Source organism: Nelumbo lutea, chromosome 6, assembly GCF_056320005.1.
Source record: "Nelumbo lutea isolate HS-2025 chromosome 6, American lotus-T2T, whole genome shotgun sequence".
In the NCBI taxonomy this organism is placed as follows: Eukaryota; Viridiplantae; Streptophyta; class Magnoliopsida; order Proteales; family Nelumbonaceae; genus Nelumbo; species Nelumbo lutea.
This window is the reverse complement of record NC_142689.1, coordinates 37,375,503-37,398,578: the sequence shown is the minus strand read 5'-3', so window position 1 is coordinate 37,398,578 and position 23,076 is coordinate 37,375,503. Positions and strand designations below refer to the sequence as shown.

Sequence of the window (23,076 nt, the reverse complement as noted above, 5' to 3'; positions counted from 1 at the left end):
ATTTTTGTCTAAAATTTCATAGGGTAGGGTTTTCAAAATCCAAGTTGATTGGTGGGGTCAGTGGGCCCGTATTGGGCAGATCTGGACAGGTCTCAATTCGGTTAATCTAGGGCCTCGAAATGGAATCTTTATGTGATCAAGGGGCAAACAAGGTCTATTTTGGATGAAATTTCACAGGGTAGGATTTTTTGGTAGTCATAGGTGATTGGTGAGGTTAGATTGAGCCAAATGTGCCCGAATCAGACAGATTTGTAATATGGTTGATCGAGAACCTTGAAATGGAATCTTAGTGCGATTGAAGGGTAAACAGAGGTATTTTTGGGCTAAGATTTCACAGGTGGGCATTTGGGGGTGTCCAAGATCTGATGATGAGGTCTGATCTAATGAGTGAGGTGTAAGTGGGGGTCGATTGGGGCCTTCAGATAAGTATCATGTAGGTTTAATGGTGGATTTGGGGTTCTTGGGGTGAAAGGTGGGCCTTTTGGGTGTTTCAGATAGGTTGGATGGCTCTAATCGGATGTTCGGTGTGAAATAGGGGTTTAGGCAGCTAACTAAACAAAAATTGGGTGCTGACATAGAAGAAGCCCTAATTAGATTTAGGGGTGTTAATGGTATCGAAAATCCGATTTTGAATTTATATACTTTATATATAATAATTAAATTATATGAATAATTTATATATTTATATACTTTATATAGATAAAATATTTATTTTATATATTTATTTATTCCTAAAATACTTGATTGGTTGAATTCGAATCGAATCGAATATTCAAATATTGAATTGAATTCGAAGTTGAACATTGATTTTCAATATCCATTGGATATCAAATCAAATTCAGATATCAAATTGTTTAATCGGATTCAAATTTGAATATTGCCTTATTCGATTTCAATTTGATCGATTTACACCCCTAATCAAATCGATGGTATGGATGAACCCTAATCTGAAAGAAAGAAAGTAGAGAAGAGAGGAGAAGAGAGAGAGAGAAAGAGAAGTGTCGATCTATTTTAGAGAATGATTGGACTTCATAATCATTTCTTAGCAGTCGACCCACCTGTATATTAAGAATAAGAATAAAGAGATGTTGAATTACATATATGCCCTTATTTATGATAAACAGTGGACATCCAAAACATAAAATAAAAAGACACCTCTATCCTACCACCCAACACACCCAGAAAGACTATTCTTTAAATATTAGACAAACTGCTAAATGCATTTGGAGTCATGGAGAAGATTCGCAACATATGGAAGAAGGTAAAGACGTATGATGTGAAGAGGTTAAGTGGCGACGTTCTTTTCATCATATTTACTAGGGAGAAATATAGGAAAAGGGTTATCAAATATTTGTTCCGATTAGTCAAAGAGTTCTTTTCATCATATTTACTAGGGAGAAATATAGGGCAATGTGGAACATGGACAAACACTCAATAGTGAGTGTTATCATTTAGTTTTGTCCCATATCCCACATTGCTCAAGAATGTAAATGAAGGCCTTGCCTTCATCTACAAAAAGTTTTGCCTAGGAAAACAACTTTCATACTCACAAGCCACCAATACTCTAATGCATCTTCATGCATATCGTGTGCATTGTTACTTTAAAACTTTGTTCATACTTGAGTTGACTGATTCGCTCATATGTTGGCACATCTGTTGACACATGTCAACTCATGAATATTTATTTGTTAAAAAGTTTTATATTTTATATAAAATAGTAAAAAATTAATATAAAATAAAGCATATGTGCATATATATAATATTAAGTATATATATTTTACTTTTATAAAATAAAAGAATTTATTATATATTTATAATTTTATTCTTTCAGTTTACAAATTATACACTATATATGTTATTGCGATTTATGGTTTGGTTTGGTTTATAAAATCTAATAAAGCAAATTGAAATTGTAAACTGCAATTCCAAAAAATGTGAAAATTAACCAAACCATTTTTAAATATAGACCAAACCAAACCGCAAATTCAGTTTGGTTTTTTAGTTTGAACCATACAATGAAAATTTCAGCTCATTGTATGGCGCAGAAAGTTTGGGGACATTTAAGCTTATTGTTAGGGATAAATTTTCTCCCCAAGAACCCATTTGGGTAGTGTTATACACAGGTGGTTAACCGGTTCCAATATGCCAATGTGTTACGGTTTGACACAGGCTTAGCCTTGTTTACGCTTGACAGACTTAGGTTAGCGACATCACTGTCATTTTAGAACTACCCCCATGACAAATGGGTACATTGTGTCCAAGCATTGGCCTATTTTATCCCATAGGAATTATGGAAGGAGCGGTGTAGAAGGAAAGTGGAAGGCGTTTTTAAATGCACTCAACATGTTATTTACAAGACAGAAATGGCTGCAAGAAACTATTCTGCTTCTTAAGGTTTCTTCTCATTTAGAACTATGGAAACTTCAAACTCTCTCTTATATGGGAATTTAGATAATTCCTCCAGCAAAGAACATGTCTCTAATACAAATTTAGATAATCCAGCTCCAAGTGGAGTAGGAGGAATAATAAGGGATGGTAGTTAGAAATAGCTTTGTTTCGGCCTTTCATAAAGACCATGTCTCTAATACAAATTTGATGGCAGAAGCAATTGCTATTTTGGATGGTCTAGAGTTAGCTCGGTCCATGGGAATTATGAAGCTTGTGGTCGATAAGGATTCCCAAATATTAGTTGGAATCATTCATGGAAACTATACCCTACCCATGGAAATTATGGTATTGGGAGAATCGTTTGGAAAATTACTTAATGACCATTGACATTGTGGTTATACACATTTTTAGAGGAGGCTAATCAAATGGTTAATTGGCTATCCAAATTGGCCATTGATTCATTTTCGCACATTATATACAACTCTTATGAAGAGCTACCTGTTTTCTTTTCTTATTTTAGATATGTATTTATCATATAGTAGAGGTGGATCTTGGTGTAATTAAATTTTCTCAAGGGGTAAGGCTTTTATGTCCCCCCTCTTAGGTTTTTATTTCTTTTACAATTAATAAAATTTAACGATCGCCATCCCTCCACCGGGAATAAAGTTTGGGGTTAAAAAAACTGTACAATGAGCACCCCTAGATGGTTCGACTCAGTCTGGTCCACTTTAAACCCAAGCAACTCAGCCATACTTGAAACACGAATCCTATCAAATGACTCAAAGTGATTAATTGCTCTTTATGTGAAAAAAAAAACAATTTTACCTCTACGCCAATGCTTAACTTAGTTGTTAAAAGTACGGGTGGGCTATTTCTTGAAACCAATCTAATCCTACATGGTTGGCTGGTTTCAATTTTTGATCAATTTGGTTCTTTGGTTTATATTTGTATAACAGTAAAATGACTTTAGTGGCGGTCAAAACTTATGCTAAAAGTTTTGTCGTCAGTTGCCAAATTGCTGCTAAAACTTTTAGTGACAATTTTGGAGACTACCCGTAAAATGCAGAAAACTGTCGCTAGAAATTGGGATTTTAGCTGTAATTTTTAAATGCCACTAAAGCCCAAAGTCTTAGCGGGAGTTTTATCTTAGTGATCCATTGATTACTGCTATTGGTTTATAGTTGCAATGTCATTTTTATCATTGGAAGTCACGATTGTCGCTAAATCTCTATTTTTTTTTTTACCTAATAATCTGGAATTTGTCACACATAACCTATAGTTTGTTACCATTTTTAATTATTAAATAAATTTATAATTTGCTTCATCCATTTACCCAAAATTAAAATTAAATACAAAAAATTCTCCCCATACATCCAGATTAAAATTAAATTCAAAATAACTTGTTTTCTTTTCTTGATAGCCTACTCATTCAACAACCACAAAAAGGTTGATTCAGAGAGCAATTAATTGTTGGGAGTAAATGATTCTGAATACCTTTCTTGGGAATATAGCAACATTCTCGTTGATAATGACTCAGATGAAGAGCTCTTTAACATCGATAGAAGTCATAGAACTTGCTAATTTGCTCGGACTTAGATAACTTATATAACAGAAACTTGCTATTCATTTTACTCTGCTATTTGGGGAATTTTGGGGAGGGGAGGGAAAACGGAACGGAAATATAATGGTTGAATGTAGTGTAATACGACTTTTATTTAGGAATCAAGGCTCAGTTTGGAACGAGTGCAAATACAAATACATACAAAATAATACAAAATGTAAGGTTTTATATTATTTGCATTTGTACTCCTTCCAAACTGAACCTAAAGGTATATGTGCCTATGCACCAGACATGCTCTCATTTTTGCTCTCATTATGTGTATACTAAAATTATGTGAGGAATATTTGATGAATTTGCTGCTTTAGCAGGGTATTTTTTCTTTCTCTAATATTCATAATCTCCCAATTTTTTAATCCCATTCGTATTTGTGAAAGAAAATAGTGTATTTATGAGGGCAGAATCATTAACCAAGGGAGGAGTGCTTGTAAAAATGATCAGAGCAAAGAAAGTTAAGCTACTAAACATGGTTGTATGTAATTAGAGCAATCAAAGGAAATCGAAGGTTAGTGCTTATAGTTAACTCGACTCATAATCAGTCCGAGAAATAATAATGGAAACCGGGGCCCAAGAACTTGTGAATTGTGTATGCAGAGAGAATTAGCAAGAAGTAGGTAACTATAGGGTTTTTTATCAATTGCTTATGCTAATTGAAGCTCAAGCAAGCTCCATGTAGTAGAAACACTAATTTAGAAATGATATAGTTTTGGTGGATAGTGATATTGTTGGAGGGAGATTTAAAATTTCAAGAATCTTTTTCCTCCCTCTTGTTTTTTGTCTTTTCCTCTTCCCACCCTTGAGTGCATGGGAAGACTCTTTGTCCCATATTACTTGGAAAATGAGTGGAAGTTGAGTATATTTGTAGTTTTGCTCTCTCTATGGGTAGGGACTCATAAGAGGAGAGCACTATAGATATTCCATGCATGTGAGAGGGGGTTGGGAGTGCTTTTCACATGTAGGCATGAGCATGGGTGTGGGTGCGGGTGTGCGAAGCACTAAATCTTTTTTGTTTAACCGAATTAAAGTTTTTCAATTTAAATCGTGTCTCTTCATTTTGAACTTAATTTTTTAAATAAAAAATGTTTTCTTTTTCCATGTCTCTTCTTCCTCCTTGTGCCTCTTTGAACATGTGTATTGTTCTAAAGAGGCTCATATCTGAACGGACACATCTGTGTCCATTGAACACCCTATAAGAAGAATGTTGGCTGACCCAATAAAACACAACATTTTCTTTCGACAATCTTCTTCTCTGTAATTTGAGCATCATCCTTTCTATAGTTCGCGGAGGACTGGTAAGCGAGTGCATGCTTACCAGAAGCCTGTGGGCTATTTTATCTTGGCGACCGGTTTGCGATCACGCATTTGCACTGTAGGTGGAAAATATGGTTTTAAGGAGAGTGACCAAGTGGCACGACTCAACCCTCATTCTCCCTGCAATTCTCAGTTTTGAGTTTCTGCGACAACATCATAGCAGTGCAACTTCAATTTGGAAAGCAATTACCGATAAGTTCCATTCGGCCTTTTTACTATTTTTACAACAATCTTAAAACCATATTTATGGAACCTATCTTTGCTAACCCCTTCATAAGGAACCAGATGCTGTCAACAGTTCCCCATTTCTCTAAGATTGAACTCTTCAATGGAACCAACTACAAGCGTTGGAGCCAATGCTTGTTGTTTTCCTTAGAACAATTAGGGGTAGCTTTTGCCTTGACCGAACCGAACCCATTAAACATGGAGGAACTAGCCCATTCTGTTGTTATAGAACACTGGATTACAAACGACCACCTCTACACCAACCATACCCTAAACTGTTTGTCCAATGAACTGCACAATGTTTATTCTTCCTACAATTATGCCTATGAAGTCTAGAATGTATTGGACACTAAGTATGCTCTAGAAAATGCTAAAAACAAAAAATATGTCATTGCCAATTTCCTGCACTTCACCATGAAAGAAGACATGGACGTGTTTGCTCAAATAGATGAGTTCTAGGTTCTTATGGGGGAACTAGCAAAGGAAGGCATAATACTGTCAGATGAATTCCTTGTCAGTTCTCTCATAGAGAAATTGTCACATACATGAAATAATTTCAAGACCAGTATGAAGCATAAGAGGAAAGACACTACTTTGGACCAAGTAGTGGTCCGAATTAAGATAGAAGAAAAGAACAGAAAGAAAGATGAGGACCAGTTTTCCAAAACCAATCTAGTAGAATAAAGGACTGCAAAATTCAAAAAGAACTTGAATGTGAAAAATGGTTAGAAATTCAAGAAGCAACAAAAGAAATGAAACTGCTATGTATGTGGCAAACCCGAAAATTACAAGAAGGATTGTTGGTACCGAAAGAAGGACTCTAGGAAAATGAAAGTCAATTTGACTGAGGATATTATCACAGTAGTGGTAACTAAGGTAAACTTAATTGATAAGCCGAATGAGTGGATACTGGACACTGGTGCTACTAAGCACATATGGGGGGACCGCAATTCCTTCAATGAGTATACAATTTAGTCTAAAGGAGAGCAAGTCTTCATGGGAAACTCACAAACTTCGAATGTCATCAGCAAAGGAAAAGGTGCTCCTGAAATTGACTTCAAGAAAAATCCTAATGCTGAATGATGTGTTGGAGATCCGACGGAACTTAGTATTGAAAGCACTCATCAACAAAGTAGGACTGGAACTCACATTTGAAGCAAACAAGGCCGTGTTGACAAAAAATAATGTATTTATTAGAAAAGGATACAATGCAGGAGGATTGTTTGTACTGAATATTTCTAATATTATTATGAACAAAACTACTTCTTCTTCTGCTTATATTGTTGAATCTTTTGATATTTGGCATATTAGACTAGGACTAAAGGGATGGGAGACCCAGCATATGGATGGCTGAACCATGCAGGGTGGTCAGGCAAAATTTCAATTCTCCCATCTGAGCATCGTATTCCCTAATTTAGAAAACTGCATTTTCAAGGTTCGTTCTAAAAACAAACTAGACCAGATCTGAAACCAAAAGAGGGAAAGGGATATACTTGATACGAAATAATAGCAACTCCCAACTTAGGTGTTCACGGCCAAAGAGATCACCAAAACCCACCTCCATTGAAGATGACACAACTTATGGTGAGGCAGCATCAGTAAGATGGTTCTTCAGCAAGAATCACACAAGGGGATGGTGAGCACGACTTTAGATGATTTGTTCTATCAAGAAACAATATCAAGAACTATTTTTGATCAGATCCAAAAGTGGAAATTGAACTGGGTAGGGGCGGCAAGAACTTGAGGAGAATTCTACAAATTGCTGAGTGTATAAAACTGATGAATTTGCCCCCTATTCATATCCTTCTTTGGATTAGCTTCCTAATCCAATTAGGAAGGAGTTTCTTGATCTAAATCTGATATTTGGATACTGACTCTTAAGTGGATAAGACATATCTTATCCTCTTGTTGATCCTAATCAGCTTATAAACCAAATTTGCCCCATTTAATTAAACCACTTAAGCCCAGTTCGAAATGGGCTTTAGGCCCATTAAGTCATATGACTCACTTTCCCTTTTATATGCTGGCTTAGTTTGGCTCTCTTTGTATGGCATGGGATCCTAGCATTGATCTCCACAAAAGCCATATGGGTTCAACCCAACATCTGTTACAAGGCAAGGCCGAATTCACTACTAAAGACAATGAACCTGTAGTCCATCAGTATGGGCTCTTAGTAGGCCGAACATTTACACTAAATGGTCCCTGGGTCCAGCCACCTTATGAAGGCCCAAGAACTATGGACTTGTGTGAGATTATCCTATCAGGTATAACCGTAAATGGTCTTATACTTAACCTCTTAGCCCATAATGATCAAACACTGCTTAACAAGAGAGGACCTCTCCCTCGGCTGCAAGGTACAGTGTTGCACTCTCTACTCACATGGATCACGGGAATTAAAATATTTTTGTAAACATTTTGTGAAACCATAAAATATATGTATATCTCAATATAAATATATTTTGCAAAACAAATCTCAACAAGTTTGAAATCAATTGTTGGTAGTTTAGGTTTCCATTCGAGAGAATGCATTCCTTGATCATTCACTTTGTCCGACAAAGGAGCTGATTCTGTCACTATGATCACCCACTCAGGTGAATTCTTAGACTATCCCAACATACCTAGGTTTTGACCCCTACTAAGGTCCCATTGATTGGCATATCAAAGACAACCCAATCCAACACCTAGTGTAATATCATAATCGAGTCTAGGGGTTAAGTGTAACTTTCTAGTTTTGCCCATCTGGCTCCAAGGTCCAGAGCATAACTGGAAATGGTCTGATTTAGCATTTCAATCAAACCCACACTACATGTGCCTAAGGTCTTACCCTGGCAGCTGAGACAAGCCACCCAAACTTTCTTGGTAGCACATTAGTATCAGCCTTGGCAGGATAAACCTCCCCAGGTCTATCCAACGTCAGTGAAGATTCTAAGCTAACACAAGTTTCATAGGTGTCCAGTTTAAGGGTATTACAGAGAAACACACCATAAGAACATGAATCAATTATGCACTTTATTCATTTACAATAAATGCCAATAAGTACAACAATTTGATTAGAACTAAGGGCATAACTGTCTAATAGCTCCCACTTGCACTTAAGTCCAATTGGATAGAAGCCGGAGTCCTATACTTTTCACATGTTTCTCAAACACTTTCTGTTTGTGTGGCTTAGTTAATGGATCTACCACATTCTCCGTTGATGCTACATTCTGAATATGGATGTCCCCTCTACCAACAATCTCCTATAATACGTGGTACTTTCTCTCGATGTGCTTTGACTTCGAGTGGGCTTGTGGCTCCTTAGCTTGTTTAATGGCTCCAGTATTGTCACACAACAGTGGAATGGGTGATGTACTAGATGGAACTACTCCTAATTCTTGAATGGTCTTCTTCATCCAAACGGATTCCTTGGCAGCTTCACTTGCGATAATGTACTCGGCTTCGGTTATGAAATCTGCGGTGGACCCCTGTTTGCTACTTTTCCAGCTAATTGTACAGGACCCCATCGTGAAGATGTAACCAGATGAAGACTTTCTATCATCTGGGTCTGATTGGAAGTCACCATCAGTATACCCTAGGATCTGTAGTGAATTACCATTGAATACCAAACAAAACTCTTTTGTCCTTTTAAAGGTATTTTAGTATATTTTTCACAACTGTCCAGTGCTCCTATCCTGGGTTAGATTGATATCTATTTGCCACACTCACTACCCGAGCAATGTCAAGTCGAGTGCACAGCATGACATATATGATGCTTCCTATGGCTGAGGCATAGGGAACCTCTCTCGTGCTTGAAAGGAACATTTCATTTATTTGGAGTTCTTCATATTGTATCTTTTATCATGTGCCGGACATCCCCAAATCTTCAAGTGTCTTACACTTGGTTTTTATCGGTCCATAGGTCATATGGAGTCTTAGGAATGGATTTGGTTAGAACCCGGTTAAGCACGTAAATCACAGCCTCTAATGCGAAACTCCAAAAGGATATGGGTAACTCTGAGTGGACAAGAAGTGAACGAACCATATCTAATATAATCTGATTTCTCCTCTCTGATATACCATTTAATTGTGGTGTAGCAGGAGGAGTAAGTTGTGGTACAATCCCATTTTCCCATAAGTATTTCCTGAATTCGTCAGAGAGATATTCGCCTCCTCGATCCGATCAAAATGCCTTAATTTGTCTCCCCAACTGTTTCTCGACCTCTCATTTGAACTCCTTGAATTTTTTAAAGGATTAAGACTTGTGTTTCATTAGGTACACGTAACCATACCGAGAAAAGCCATCGATGAATGTTATAAAATAAACGTGCTGGTTACGTGTCCTAACATTCATGGGACTACATACATCAGTATATATAAGGTCAAGCGTGCCTGTAGATCTTTCAGGTGCACCTCTGAATTTGTGGGGGGAAACAATCTTAACGGATTGTTACCTTTATAATAGAATACCCCCCAAGAAAAAATGGCAAATACCCTTTGAACTTTGGCATAACAGAAAACTTAGTTTGAACTATCTAAATATTTGGGGCTACCTAGCAAAGGTTGGAATACCCAAACCTAAAAGAAAGAAATTATGACCAAAAACCTATGACTATATGCTCATTGGATATGCACAAAATAGTGTGACTTATCAGTTTCTTGTAATTAAAATAATTGATAATTTTGTCGAAAACAACACAATAATAGAGTCCCAAGATGTAGAGTTCTTTGAGCACATCTTTCCTTTGAGAAAAGAAACAATAAATAGGGAACCTTCCCAACACCAAATTAACCAAGAAAAAGTGGATGCTCAAGAAGTTAGTACTTCACCTAGGCAAGAACCAGATTTAAGGAGAAGTAAAAGACAGAGAAGAGAAACAAAATTGGGTGACAGAATGTTCACATTTTTGGTGGACAAGGACCTAGTAACCTATCAGGAAGCCGTAACTTCACCTGATGCAGTATTTTGGAAAAAAACCATAAAAAGTGAAATAGACTCCTTAGTCACTAATCGCACTTGGGAACTTGTAGATCTCCCACCTGAAAATAAGGTACTAGATTGTAAATGGATTTTTAAGAAAAAACTAAAACCAGATGGAACAATAGATAAATTTAAGGCCAAATTAGTTGCTAAGGGGTTTAGACAAAAGAAAGATGTAGATTTCTTTGACACCTATTTCCCAGTTGCAAGATTAACAACAATTAGGGTTTTGTTTGTTATAGCATTCATTTACAAACTGGTAGTTCATCAAATGGATGTGAAAACAATTTTCTTAAATGGGGAATTAGATGAAGAAATTTACATTAGGCAACCTGAAGGCTTCATAATGCCAAGACAAGAAAATAAAGTATGTAAATTAATTAAGTCTCTGTATGGCTTAAAACAAGCTCCCAAACAATGGCATGAAAATTTTGATAATGTGTTAATAATTAATGGATATAGCAACAATGATTCTAATAGATGTGTCTATAGCAAATTTGAAAATAATAAAGGAATCATGATCTGTCTATATGTTGATGATATGCTAATAATGGGAACTAGTCTAAAGGTAGTAAAAAAAAAACAAAACAATTTCTAATGTTCGAATTTGATACCAAGGACTTGGGTGAGGCTGATGTAATCTTGGGGATTAAAATCCATAAACAATAATGAAATTTTATTCTCTCCCAATAAGATTATGTAGAGAGTATCTTTAGGAAATTTGGACACTATGATTGTAAACTAATTAAAACACTTTTTGACTGTAGCATTCACTTAAGGAAGCATGTAGAAGAACCTGTTTCACAAAAGGAGTATGCAAGTATAATTGGATCTGTATCTTACTTAATGAACTGTACAAGACTGGACATAGCTATAGCTGTGGGAAAATTAAGTCAGCATAATCATAATCCCGGAAATGAACATTGGAAAGCTCTAGTAAGATTATTAAAATATTTAAAAGGAACCATTAATTTTGGTTTACACTACTCAGGTTTTCCTCCTGCTTTAGAGGGCTTTAATGATGCGAATTGGATTTCAGATTCAAAGGATAGTACTTCCACCAGTGGATATGTGTTTACTCTAGGTGGAGGAGCAGTGTCGTGGAAATCGGTAAGGCAGTCGTGCAATACAAGTTCAACAATGGAGGCCGAGTTCATTGCACTAGAATTGGTGGGGTTCGAGGTAGAGTGGCTAAAGAACTTGTTGGCAGATATACCACTTTGGTCGCGGCTGGTTCCGTCCATATCTCTCCATTGTGATATCCAAGCGGCAATAGCCAGAACCAAGAACCAGACATACAATGGTAAAAAAGGCACATCCACTTAAGGCATAATCTGGTAAGACAATACCTCAGTGAAGGTATAATCGCTCTGGATTTTGTAAGGTCTGAAAAGAACCTTGCAGATTCGTTAACCAAACCACAAACTTCTAAGGTGGTTTATGAGGCATCGGTAGAAATGGGGCTAAAGCCCGTTACAAAGTCATTAGTGATGGGCACCCAACCTATGTGAAAGGAGATCCCTAGAATTAGGTTGAATGGGTAAAAATGAGTTGCTAGATGACTTGGGAAAGCACTACCATTTATGTCCCATTTCAGATGTCGAGGTAAGATAGTACTCAATGCAGTTTGAGGAGGTTGAGCATGAGGCTCTTAATCAATTAGGAATAGATGCACACACTAATAACTGACCTAAGTGAGTGTGAAGTGTGGCCACTTCTAAGAAAGATCTAGGGCTGACTCTTTAAAACACTCATGATTCCAAGAGGGGAACAAGGCTGAAATGTTCCAAAACAAAAGAATCACTAAAGAACTGGTGAGTTGAGTTGGTTGGCCGATTAGCTAGTTACAACAAAGAGAAAAGGTTGAAGGAATCTGACTCTACCCGTACTCTGTAACATAACCTGTCATACCTAAATGTTGATTGAAGTCTAAAAGACATCATCATGAATACTTTTCTCATTGCGATGTTTAGATTTTCAATCTTCTTGTAATTTTGAATCTTGTGGGGGATTATTGGAGGGAGATTCAAATTTTCAAGAATCTCTTTCCTCCCTCTTGTTTTTTGTCTTTTCCTCTTCCCACCCCTGAGTGCATGGGAAGACTCTTGTCCCACATTGCTTGGGAATGGAGTGGAAGTTGAGTATATTTGTAGTTTTGCTCTCTCTATGGGTAGGGACCCACAGGAGAGCACTATATATATTCCACACATGTGAGGGGGGTTAGGGATCCTTTTCACATGCATGCACCGAGCCGAGTCGGGGCGTGGGTGCGGGTGCGTGAAGCATTGAATCTTTTTTGTTTAACTGAATTAAAACTTTTCAATTTAAATTGTCTCTTCATTTCAATTTTAATTTTTTAAATCAGAAACATTTTCTTTTTCCGTGTCTCTTATTCCTCCTTATGCCTCTTCAAACAGGTGCACTGCTCTAAAGAGGCTCCTTTCTGAACGGACACCTCTATGTCCATTCAGATTTGAGAGCACTCTATAAGAAGAGAGCTGGTCGACCAAATAAAACACAACATTTTCTTTATAGTCTTCTTCTCTGTCTTCTCTGTAATCTGAGCATCATCCTTTATGTGGTTCGTGGAAGACAGGTAAGCAAGTGCACACCTACCAGAAGTCTATGGGTTGTTTTATCTTGGCGACCGGTTTGTGATCACCCCGCTGCACCATAGGGGGCAAATACGGTTTTAAGGAGAGTGACTAAGTTGCACGACTTAACCCTCCTTCTCCCTACAATTCTCAGTTCCGAGTTTCTGCAACAACATCACAATAGTGCAACTTCGGTTTGGAAATCGATTACTGATAAGTTCCATTCTACCTCTTTACTATTTCTACAACAATCCTTTTGAGATGGATGCTAAGAATAGCATGATTTGAACTAGCTCAAATGCTATTGATGCCAAGGTTTAATTGTTATTTGCATTGGCTAAGACTATACCTATCTCATGGTCCTAACCAGCATTGCACTAGAGGTGGAGAATGCTTAGATGGAATTTATAAGCAAGTGGTTGACCTGCTTAGTCTAATTATATTTTATTTTTTCATATAAAAAAGAATTTATTAAGAAAGGATTTTCGATTCAATTTTCTTGCTTCAGTTCAACTTTTTGGTTTTTTATTAGCACCCCTAGTTAAAAAGAAACTAGGGATGCTCATGGTTCGGTTAACCGAACCATGGGCCTTTTTTTGTAACCAAACCGATACTACCGGTTTTTGAAAAACCAGTAATCAAAACCAAACCAAAGCCAACCGGTTAACCGGTTGACTGTCAGTTTGGTTCATCAGTTTTTTTGTTTTTTAATTTTTACAATATATATTATAAATATATATAATAAAAAATTTAAATATATATATAATATTATATTTTAAATAATAAATAATATATCATATATTATAAATATATATTTATATATATAATGCATATTTATTAATTTATAATATATAAAAATATAAAAATATATAATATACATAAATATATATAATATATATAGAAATATATGTATACCAGTTGGTTTGGTTAACCACCAATTTTCTATATTGGTTAATCAAAACTGAACCGAACCTTTCGGTTTTTATAAAACATCAAATCAAAACCGAATTGACCGGTTCGGTTAACCAATTTTCCGGTTTGGTTTCGGTCGATTTTTTCATTCAGTTTGGTTTTTTGTTTTTTTTGCTCACCCCTAGTTATTAGTTGTAATTAACTCTCATAAAATTACATGGTTGATGGGTTGGATTGGGCCAAGGCGGGTTTGGGTTGTAATCAATTCATATAGTTTTATTCTAATGAATCATTAACAGGTTGGTGGGTTAGATGGATTGGGTTGAAGTTCTATCCAAACCCAATCCCGTCAATTGATGGTAATGTAACATGTGGACCTAGATTGGTGGTACCCAAGATTCAAAATTTTGCAACGTAGCGGGCTGATACGCATTATTTTGATAAAGACTCAATACATGGAACATATACAAATCAATCCCTTCATTTCTTTTTGCTAGTATCAGGCCAATATAGGCCCGTATCGGACCAGGTGATACATTACCAATTAATAACTTCCTTTTCTTTTTTTTTCTATTTTTTCTAATTAATTACTCTCCCTCTCATTAATTATTTTATTTACTCCCTTTTTCTCATTAATCTTTCTTTTGTTTCTAATATTTCTAATTAATTATTCTTCGTCTATCTAATTAAACTGCTAATCCTCCTAATTAATTACTCTTCCTCTCCTAAATCCTAATTCACATAATTTTGGGTGTAAAAACTAAAATGGGCTATTAGAAGGTGTAAACCTTGATCACTAGCTTGTAATGACCATGAGTCCATCACCAAGTCCAAATCTATTTTGTTGTTTAAATTTTATGCATTTTGATCCTTAAATAAACAATTTTCTTTTTTAGTAGATGTTTGTAAGGGTGATTATGGGTTAGGTCAATCCTAAGTCCTTTATATATAAAATATTATATATAAATAATATTTTTATATTAAATGTCATATAAACGCATATAAAATTTTTTGATACATTGTAGAATATAAAATATTATATATAATACATATTATAAGTGTCACAATATAATATTTATATATAAACTATATAATTATATCACATAAATAACAAATACAAATACAAATACATAGATATTATATATAAAATACATATGGGTTGGGTCGAGTCTAAACACAAAACTGTGTGTGTATTAACAAACATTAAGGCAAATTAGATTGATTTGTTGAAAATCAAAGTATATATGTATACATTTTAATTTTTTGTTATTTTTTAATGATTACAGATTGTATTTCATATATCATATTTTATATAAACCATTAAAGTAAGTAGGGTAATTTTTTTAAACTACCCTTATAGTTTAATTAATTGACTAAGTGTACCCCTACTGTTTAAAAATTGACTGATGCTACCCCTACTGTTTAAAAATTGACTGATGCTACCCTTACTGATTCTGACAAGTGATTAAATCTACCTTATGGTTTGCATCCATTAATATTCCATTAAATTCATATACAAGTGACATATTTTTTTAAAAACCCAATTTTACCCTTACCGTTTTCTTCCTTTCACAGCAAATAAGGAACCAGATCTGAGTAAGGTCCCTAACATACGGTTCTGGCTGTCTACTGTTGCATATGGAATTATCTGCGCTGCTTGCTGCTGATATTCCAATTCCCCGAATTAGAATATTCGAACCTCCACCTGATCCAAGCAGGCAAGCTGCAAGCAGCACCTAAGAACTTCATTCATGCTGAGATAAGAATTCCTAAAATTCTTCTCGGACGTTGCACACTCTCAGTCGACACCAGAGAAATCGGAAACTAGAGAAAGAAGCTGAACTTTTCTTGTGTTGGCGTTCCCGCCAAAGCAAGTTCTCCCTCCCCCGAGCTACCTCCATCCTCTGCGTCCTCGAACGTCACCAACACAGCTGCCCCTCCTTACACATCATTTCTTCTCGATTTTTCCTCATCCCCTTTTCATCAAACACGTTTCCCACCTCCTAAGAGGTAGCTTATGCTTGTGTTCTGGTTCGGAATTCTTGACTGCTTCTTCTTCTTCTTCCGTGGCGGAAGATGAATCCGACATCGAATTGGGACGCCTATTGGCTCTATTGCCGGAGGAGATGCGATGGAGGGTAAGCGAACACCCGGAACTCCACCGCATGATTGAGGTTGTAATGGATTTGGATTGGGAACCTTTGGCTCGGTTCCCCTCCAGCGACTTCGTCCTCTCTGATCAGACCCTGCAACAAAACCTTTAGCTTGGTTTAAAGAAGGCCGTCGGCGACTGAAAGAGGGAGACAAAGAGAAGGAGGATCTTTGCAACAAAACCTGCATCAGACCCTGCAACCCATGGCAAGGTGGCATTGATGGACTTCTGCCAGAGGTAAGCTGGGATTTCGGAAACTCCTCGATCTGCACTGGAGGCCAATGCGAGATTGGAGCAACGGATTTGGTAGCAGTAGCCATGAAAGTTCCAGCGAATGTCCCTGCGGCAACGACAACTGTTACTGGGTTTATCACTCGGAACATCTTCTTCCCCTTCCAACCTTGTCAAAGCTTCCATGGGCTCATTTTCCCTCTTCTAGGAAAAGTAGCGACACCTCTCTTAGCACCAGCGACTGTGCTCACCTTGAATTTTGAAATCTTCCCCGCAACCCTTAGTATTCTTGACTGCACACCCCCTGTGTTCCGACCAGGTGACCCCCGTCTTTGAGGTCCGCCCCTATTCCTTACTCTCCATCCTCCACCACCATCCATCGAAGCTTTCTAGCCGGTCTAGCAAACAATGAATCCGACCCTTATGACTTTTCCAGTGAGGGCCTTGGGGATCTCGTGTGCTGTTCAGGGTCCCCCCATTTTAGGTTTTCTTCTACAACTCCAGTAAAATCCCACTGTTTCCGTAGTTCCGGTGACTTTTGCAGTTCTGCCTGGTGGTGCTCCCTGGTGGCGAACTCCCTGGGGGCGAACTGCCTGGTGGTAAATTCCCTGGTGGCGAACTGCCTGGGGGTGAACTCCCTGGTGGCGAACTGCCTGGTGGCGCTCCCTGGTGGCGAACTGCTTGGGGGCGAACTGCCTGGTGGCGAACTCCCTGGTGGCGAACTGCCTGGGGGCGAACTGCCTGGTGGCAAACTCCCTGGTGGCGAACTGCCTGGGGGCGAACTACCTGGTGGCGAATTGCCTGGTGGCGAACTGCTTGGTGGCGAACTGCCTGGGGGCGAACTGCCTGGTGGCGAACTGCCTGGTTGTCACGGGGCTAGTTGACGGGGCCCCGTGCGGCACTCAATTGGGGTCGAGAAAGCCTACAAAAGCAAGCAACAACACACAAAAGGAAATAGGAGTGCACACAAATTAGACAAAAGCCACTTGTATTGCATTAATCAGTGGTAAGCACAAGCACACAGTACAGTGTCGAGGGGATCTCGTGCTTAACCTTTACACGCTTATGAGCTCACTTGACTACCTACCTCCCCTCAAAGAGTACGTTAAGCTTTTGGGGGAGTGACAGAATAATACATCAAAATACTGTACATGCATACTACTATTTACATAATTGCCATTGGCATACCCCCTTACAAAAAGAGTACAAGGATCCAACCCAAAACACTTGGATGGCGTGCTGATGGCGCTGATGGTGGCTGAACCGTCATAGTCTCCCCCACTCAATTCAATCTTCGTCCTCGAAGATTCTTCCTCAGGTACTCGTCCAGCTTCTCCGCGAACGGGAGGAGGTCTTCTGCTAGCTCCCAGGTGTCTTCTTCTGCAGGTCCCTTCCACTTCACCAGGTACTCCCATTCTGATGTTTGGGAGGATTGGGACAATCTATGGTCGAGGATGGAGTCGAGGGATCGGTTCTTAGGTGGTTGGTAGGATGGGTGTGGGCATTGACTTTGGTTTCGGGAGGTGTCTTGGCTGTCGGCATGGTAGGGTTTGGGTTGGTTTACATGAAAGACAGGGTGTACTTTTAGCCAGGGGGGTAATTTGAGCCTATAGGCTGAAGTTCGTACTTTAGCTATTATTTTGCAAGGTCCCTCATACTTTCTCACCAGCTCGGGGTGTACTCTTCGAAAGAACCTAAGGCAATGGATATGGAGTTTTACTAAGGCCAGGTCACCTATTTGGAAGTTCTCGGGTCGTCTACCCAAATCGGCCCATTTCTTCATTCTTCTGGAGGCTTTCTCTAGGGAGGCTCGAGTGATGTCAAGGCATTCTTTCCATTCCCTGGTGAAAGTGAAGGCTCGAGGGCTTCTTCCTTGATGGTCGTTGGCGATGCTGTGCGGACATCTTGGTAGTTGGCCGGTGATGACTTCAAAAAGACTTTGATTGGTGGAAGAGCTCTTTTGTGAGTTGACGGAGAATTGTGCGATGTTCAGCAATCGAACCCAATTCTTCTGTGTAGCTGATACAAAATGGCGGAGGTACTCTTCAAGGAGGGAGTTCATTCTCTCTGTCTGCCCATCTGACTCTGGGTGGCTGCTGTTGGAGAAGTTCAAGTTCGAACCAAGAAGCTTGAATAGTTCTGTCCAGAAAGCACTAGTGAATCGGGGATCTCGATCACTAACAGTGTTCTGTGGGACTCCCCAATATTTCACCACGTGCTTGAAGAAAAGGTAGGCCGTGTCTTCAGCTGAAAGGTGCCTTGGTGCTGGGGTGAAAGTGGCATACTTGGAAAATCTATCAACGACAACAATGATGGATGTATAGTCTCCCACTTTAGGAAGACCGCTGATGAAGTCCATGGAAACACTCTCCCAAGGTTGTGAGGGAGTTGGAAAAGGTTGCAGGAGTCCAAGAGGCTTGGCACGTTTAGGCTTGTCTTGCTGGCAAATCAGGCATGTTCTTATGTATTCTCGAACGTCTTGCTCCATATGAGGCCAATAGTAGGCATGTTGTAGAAGTGCCAAGGTACGCTGCCACCCAGGGTGTCCTGCCCATAAGCTGTCATGACATTCACGTAGAAGAGTCTTCCTCAAGTCTTCAACTCTCGGTACAAATATTCGCCTTCCCTTTGTCAAAAGAAGGCCTTTTCTTCAACCCAAAACCGCCTAGTCTTCCCTTCACGGGCCGCTATCAATAGGCTCTGAGCGATGTGGTCCTTCTGGAGTCCTTCCTTGATGTTCTTAATGATGTCCAGTCTGATCTGACTTTGTGAGGGACCTTCACCGGTGGATAGTGCTGCAAGCTCGGCCTTCCTGCTAAGTGCATCAGCAACCCTGTTCATCGGCCCTGGCTTGTACTCTAGAGTCATATCAAACTCCGCTAAGAAATCTTGCCATCGAGCTTGCTTAGGGCTCAGCTTCTTCTGTGACTGAAAATAACTAGTAGCTATGTTGTCAGTCTTGACCACGAACTTGGAGCCAAGAAGGTAGTGTCGCCATGTGCGGAGGCAGTGGATGATGGCTGTCATCTCCTTCTCTTGCACTGTGTACCTCCTCTCTGTATCATTCAATTTGTGGCTTTCAAAGGCGTTGGGATGCCCTTCTTGCATCAAGACCCCACCAATGGAAAAATCAGAAGCATTTGTGTGTAGATCATACGGCTTGCTTGGATCAGGCAAGTCGATGACAGGTTCTGCTGAGACAACTCTCTTCAAGTCATCAAAAGCTGTTTGACAACGTTCACTCCAGGTCCACGTACTAGTCTTCTTCAGTAAGTTGGTGAGGGCAGTGGCTCGTGTTGAGAATCCAGAGATGAATCTTCGATAGTAGTTCACGAGGCCAAGGAAGGAGCGAAGTTTGGTAGCCCTGGTGGGCGGTGCCCAATCTTGAATGGCCTTGACTTTGGCTGGATCCATGCTGATTGTGCATGTTCGGATTATATGTCCGAGGAAGGCCACCTCTTCTGTGGCAAAAGAACATTTCTCCTTCTTAACAAATAGATTGTTGTCCCGCAAGACCTGGAAAACAGTACGGAGGTGGTCAACATGTTCCTCCAAGTTTCTACTGTAAATTACAATGTCATCAATATACACAACCACAAATTCGTCTAGGTAGGGATGAAATATTCTGTTCATCAATGTACAAAAGGTGGCTAGAGCATTGGTGAGCCCAAAGGGCATGACCCGAAATTCGAAGGACCCATATCGTGTAACACAAGTTGTTTTGTGTTCATCTCATTCAGCTATGCGCACTTGATAGTACCCCGACCTCAGGTCTAGCTTAGTGAAGTACTTGGCCCTGCTGAGCTGGTCAAAGAGGTCGGCCACGAAAGGTATGGGATATTTGTTCTTGATGGTGAGCTTGTTGAGAGCTCGGTAGTCAATACAGAGCCGAAGAGATCCATCATGCTTCTTTTGAAAACAGGACTGGTGCTCCAAAAGGCGCCTTAGAAGGCCGAATCAATCCAGCATCCAACAACTCATTCAACTGCTTTCGTAGCTCGGCCAGCTCTGGAGGAGACATTCTGTATGGTGGGCGTGCCGGTGGTTTGGTTCTAGACTCCAACTCAATCTTGTGATCAACTTCTCTCCTTGGGGGAAGCTTCTTCGGCAATGTGGGAGGCATGACATCCTGAAATTCTTCTAGTGCCATAGCAATCGCTGGTGGGATATGCCCGGTTGGTGGGTTAGGTAGGTCGGAGTCCACCAATGTGGCTAGGTAAGTGGCATGTCCTTTCCGCACTCCATCCTTGAGTTGCAATGCTGAGAGCATCTTGGGGGTGGACGTGGTCTCTGGCACAACTGGAATCATGCAAGGAGCCTGATCTTCGAATATGCACACTTTGTTGAGGAAAGGCATGGGCACCGCCTTTACTTGAGTTAAGAAGTCCATGCCGAGAACAACCTGAAATTCATCCATGGGCACGACTGAGAGGTCTATCGTCCCTTCCCAGTCACCAAGTTGCAATACCACCCCATGAGCTACACCTTGTATGGGTTTGGCGTTAGTGTTCACAGCCTTCAGCCATCCGACTTCCTTGGTAGGTGCAAGTTCTACTCGGGATGCCTCCTCCATAGAGATAAAATTGTGGGTAGCACCTGTATCCACCATGGCTCTTGTGGGCTTGCCATTCAAGCAAATGTCTATATACATCAGTCCCTTCGGCTTGAACTCTGATGCTCCTTGAGAGCTCATCTTCTTCTTTATTGCATTGAGTCTTCGTAGAGCCCCCATTCTTGTCTCCCCTGGTTCCTTCTCCTCCTCGCTATGCTCATCATCACTAAGCTTTGCAAGCAAGGCATTGAGCTTCCCCCGACTAGGACAATCCTTAGTCCAATGTTTTCTCTCACAGATGAAGCATGGTGCCGGAGGTGTTCTCTTCACAAATTGGCCACCCCTGTATCCAGGGTCTCCTTCGGGTCTCCTGTAGAACTTCATAGTGTTGGGTTTACTTGGCCCAGAGTCTCCCTTGGGCGCGTAGTAAGGTTTCCTATCACCTCCAACCTCCCCTACGCCTTGATATGAGTTGGATTTGGTGCCGTCTTTGCTTGGTCGTCTGTTGTCTACCAGTTGTTCAGCAACGGCTATGGCTATGGCGAGGTCCTTCACACCTCGTCTCTGGAGTTCAAGTTCGGTCCATTGTTGTAGGCCGTCCATGAAGTTGAAGAGCAGGTCTTTATCTGACATGTCCGTGATCTCGAGCGATAGTGCGGAGAACTCCTTCACGTACTCATGCAATGAGCCCGTGTGTTTTAGGTTTTTGAGCTTCCGACGAGCTTGGTACTCCACGTTCTCTGGATAGAACTGGCGCTTTATCTCGCTCTTGAACATGGATCAGGTATTAATGGAGCATAATCCTCGCTCCGTATCGGCACATCTCCTGCGCCACCATAACATAGCAACATCAGTAAGATACATAACAACAGTACGCACCTTGGCCGCCTCCTCAACAAGTTCGGTGGCGGTGAAATATTGTTCCATTTGCCACAGGAAGTTGTCAAGCTCCCGGGCATCGCGGGTCCCTGCATATGAGGTAGGCTCGCAGACTTTGATCTTTGGAGGGGCTGGAGCAGCAGGTGTGTTGGCTGTATTGGCCATCAGCCTCTTCAGAAGGGTCATTTCGCCCTTCAAGTCTTCGAGTTGGATCTGTAGGCACTTCACCAGGTAATCTATGGGGTTGTCAGGCTTGTTGGAGCTATCACCGAACTGGTCCTCCAATGTTTCCACAACCGAGGCCACGGTCTCAAGGTTGAGTTGAAGCTCATCCACGCAGTCACGAGTTTCTCCAACCACTTCTTCACAGCGCATGATGCGCTTGTCCATGGTCGCAAGCTTGTCAACTGACTTGTCACGCTTGCTATGCTTTGAGCTGACGCCTTTGTCTTTGAGAGAGCTATCTCTAGGCTCGTCCTCATAATAAACCCGTGAGATCCCTTCTTGGATCTCCTCTTGCATGTCACGATTCTTCATCGGGCTGGTGTTGTTGCGGGGCACGATTGGGGTCGAGAAAGCCTACAAAAGCAAGCAACAACACACAAAAGGAAACAGGAGTGCACAAATTAGACAAAAGCCACTTGTATTGCATTAATCAGTGGTAAGCACAAGCACACAGTACAGTGTCGAGGGGATCTCGTGCTTAACCTTTACACGCTTATGAGCTCACTCGACTACCTACCTCCCCTCAAAGAGTACGTTAAGCTTTTGGGGGAGTGACAGAATAATACATCAAAATACTGTACATGCATACTACTATTTACATAATTGCCATTGGCATACCCCCTTACAAAAAGAGTACAAGGACCCAACCCAAAACACTTGGATGGCGTGCTGATGGCGCTGATGGTGGCTGAACCGTTACATGGTGGCGTACTGCCTAGTGGCACTGCCTGGTGGCGAGCTGCCTGGTGGACTCGTCACTTGACTTGCTCCTTGGCGGCCTGCAACTCAGAGGATGGTGGAGCTCCCTGGTGCAGCGCAACCCGACTACCCTTAGCATGAGGTGATTCTCTCCTTTGTAGGATGCGGGAGCTGAGGGACCTGCAAGAACTTCATCTTTTCCTCCTCTTCGTAGGTGGCGGGAGCTGAGAGACCTGCGAGAACTCCATCTTTTCCTTCTCTTTGTAGGTGGCGGGAGCTGAAGGACCTGCGAGAACTGAATCAGAGGTCCTAGGGGTATTTTCCCAGTGGGGG

At 40.3% G+C, this 23,076-nt stretch overlaps 1 protein-coding gene and 1 long non-coding RNA gene across 2 annotated transcripts; both read right to left on the bottom strand.

Annotated features, from left to right (window-relative positions):
* Positions 1 to 15,470: 15,470 nt before the first annotated feature.
* On the bottom strand, positions 15,471 to 16,471 carry LOC148848590 (uncharacterized). Its single transcript, XR_016101383.1, has 2 exons — positions 16,340 to 16,471; positions 15,471 to 16,251 (listed from the first exon to the last, which is right to left on the bottom strand). It is a non-coding gene; the product is annotated as an uncharacterized LOC148848590 (long non-coding RNA).
* Positions 16,472 to 19,019: 2,548 nt separating this feature from the next.
* Positions 19,020 to 22,341, bottom strand: LOC148848589 (uncharacterized). Its single transcript, XM_088951337.1, is given in 3 exon segments — positions 19,020 to 20,342; positions 20,428 to 21,708; positions 21,820 to 22,341. Coding segments are annotated over 3 exon segments (3,126 nt in total).
* Positions 22,342 to 23,076: the final 735 nt, after the last annotated feature.